Source organism: Octopus bimaculoides, chromosome 19, assembly GCF_046866305.1.
Source record: "Octopus bimaculoides isolate indiv1 chromosome 19, ASM4686630v1, whole genome shotgun sequence".
NCBI classification, from domain to species: Eukaryota; Metazoa; Mollusca; class Cephalopoda; order Octopoda; family Octopodidae; genus Octopus; species Octopus bimaculoides.
The window spans coordinates 53,035,816-53,038,315 of record NC_142946.1 but is presented as its reverse complement, the minus strand read 5'-3'; the positions used below and the strand labels follow the sequence as shown (position 1 = coordinate 53,038,315).

Genomic DNA, 2,500 nt, shown 5'->3' with positions numbered 1-2,500 from the left:
AATACAAATATAGATATCTAACTCTTTGTCTTTCATTCTCTCTCTCTCTCTCTCCATATATATATATATATATATATATATATATATATATATATATATATATAATCACACATATAAATATACACTCATGCATGCATAAATACACATATATATATAATATAGTATGCCTCTCAATTTCTGAGGATTCTTCCATGGTAATCATACTTCTACAACAACATTACCAAAAGTCTTTCTGAAGGGTCAGGCATCATGAAGGTCAGATAATACATCGACACTTTTTCCACTGGGGATATTGATCTATAGACATTCAGACCTACCGCCAATCATATTGATCTCACTGATTACGCCAGTGAGGAGGGCGTACACGGGTCAGGGTCACTGCTTGTACTCTTCTAATAATCATTGTTTACAAACAGAAACCAAACTATAAACTCTTACTGACCTTCTACCAATAAAGCTTAAGTATGACCCATATTAGCATAATGCTCACTTGGATCTAAAACTGCAATGTGCTCAAAATATTTTGGACCGATTCCAAAACAAACCAGCTGATTAGCAAATCTTCATGCAACAACCATTAAGCCTATGTTTCTCAAAGTGCAATTTTGTAAAAAATTTCAAAGTCCCACGAGACAACGTCTTTTAACCCTTTTGTTACCATATTTCTTTTAAAATACGCTGCTTTTATATCACTCAATTTTGAAAATAATGAAGAATTTATTTAGTAAAATGACTTTTTCATTAATTAAACTGGCATTTGGAACATAAATTAACATGGAATTTTGATGGAAGGTTTTCATTGAAATCACTTTAACCCTAACCCTAACCCTAACCCTAACCCTTTAGCGTTCAAATAACTCTGTAAAATGTGATGCTTATTTATTCACATTGTTCTGAATTTATCCTGCATTATTTTGTAACCTTGAGATTTTGATGATGCGATTGTTTATGTTCAAAATGATTAAGCAGGGCAGGTGTGTGATACCACATCTGGCCAGTTTGAACTAGTAGAATATTCTGGCCAGATATGGCCGGATGAAATGCTAAAGGGCTAACGTAGAAAGTTTGTATCACAGAATTAGAAGTGGTCTCAGGCAGGTTGGTATCGAAAAGTTTTACTTGTGTCAGTCATTTGACTGCGGCCATGCTGGAGCACTGCCTTTAGTCGAATCAAATCGACCCCAGGACTTATTCTTTATAAGCCTAGTACTTATTCTCTTTTGCCGAACCGCTAAGTTACGGGGATCTAAACACACCAGCATCGGTTGTCAAGCGATGTTGTGGGGACAAACACAGATACACAACATATACACACGCATACATATATACATATATATACTTATATAGTTTTATAGAATATATTAAAAGATATATTTTATTAAAAGAACATGACATACACTGTTTTCAAAATAGTATATGTTATATGCTATCTTTTGTATATAAATAAATTCTCTCTGAAACAATTTTTGTTTTATGTTATAATACGCTGCGTCTTGGCAGTATTGCAAGACCCTGTGTAAAGCCTTACATACATGACTACAGTATATATATTAGCACTGGGCCCCTGAATCCAGAGAGTTCCAGGCAACTGCTCTGTTTGCCCATGCGTAACGGTGGTACTGTTGTAATAAGCCCCACTACACAGCAATTGAGTTAAGTTGCAGTAAACTGCAATTATGATAGTCCCCTGCACTGCATCTGCATTAAGCTGCAGTAAACTGCAAATGTGACAAGTCATATTACACTATAACTGAGTTAAGCAGCAGCAAACTGCAATTATAATTGGTCCCACTACACTCTTGGAACTGATATCATAATGCATGGTAATGCATAGTAAATTGTTTTAACTCACCTGAGTAGAGGATCATCATCCATATTCTGTTTGAAGACATCGTCAAGCCTTGCAGTGAAGGAAATTGTATCGATGGTATTTTTTTCATCTCGAGGGACTTCGTCAGGAATTTTTATAGTTGACCGATTTAAGCTGACAGGTTGTTTGAAGTATCTGTAAGAAAATAGAATATGAAACCAACATCAAAATATCAAATAAAATTTTGTAAAGAAATGAATATGTAGGAAAAAGAACACTGGAGAAGGTTGTGATTTTTGACAAACAGAATTTTTATTCTTTTTGTGCACAAAAAAAAAACAATACTGTCATTACTATGAATGACAAAACATTGAGGTAGTTTGAATGTTCTTGTTCTTGGTGTAACAGTAGTCACAAAGTTAGCTGCTGGTCATTGTGTTGCTGTCGCTGACTGTTTATTGTGGTTGTTGTCAGCTCAGGTCAGCTGCTGTTTGCCAACTCAGTTAGCCATCTCCTATGATGTCTGTCAATGTTCTTTCCAAGCTCTTTGTCAAGTGGTCAAGGTGTGCTGAATTTATACTGATGGTTAGGCTCACAAAGAAGCACATCAAAAGATGAAATTGCCACTGGAGCCTATTCCACATGAAGTTGTAACTGGTTAGAATTTTTAATTATGTGGGTAATATTCTA

At 35.1% G+C, this 2,500-nt stretch overlaps 1 protein-coding gene across 1 annotated transcript in view; it reads right to left on the bottom strand.

The window, feature by feature from the left end:
- LOC106878181 (voltage-dependent calcium channel subunit alpha-2/delta-3-like) overlaps positions 1–2,500 on the bottom strand; it is a 145,276-nt gene that overhangs the window by 22,668 nt on the left and 120,108 nt on the right. Inside the window, exon 4 of the mRNA XM_089337719.1 lies at positions 1,853–2,005. Within this exon, the coding sequence (XP_089193845.1) occupies positions 1,853–2,005 (153 nt within the window). The remainder of the gene's footprint in view (positions 1–1,852; positions 2,006–2,500) is intronic.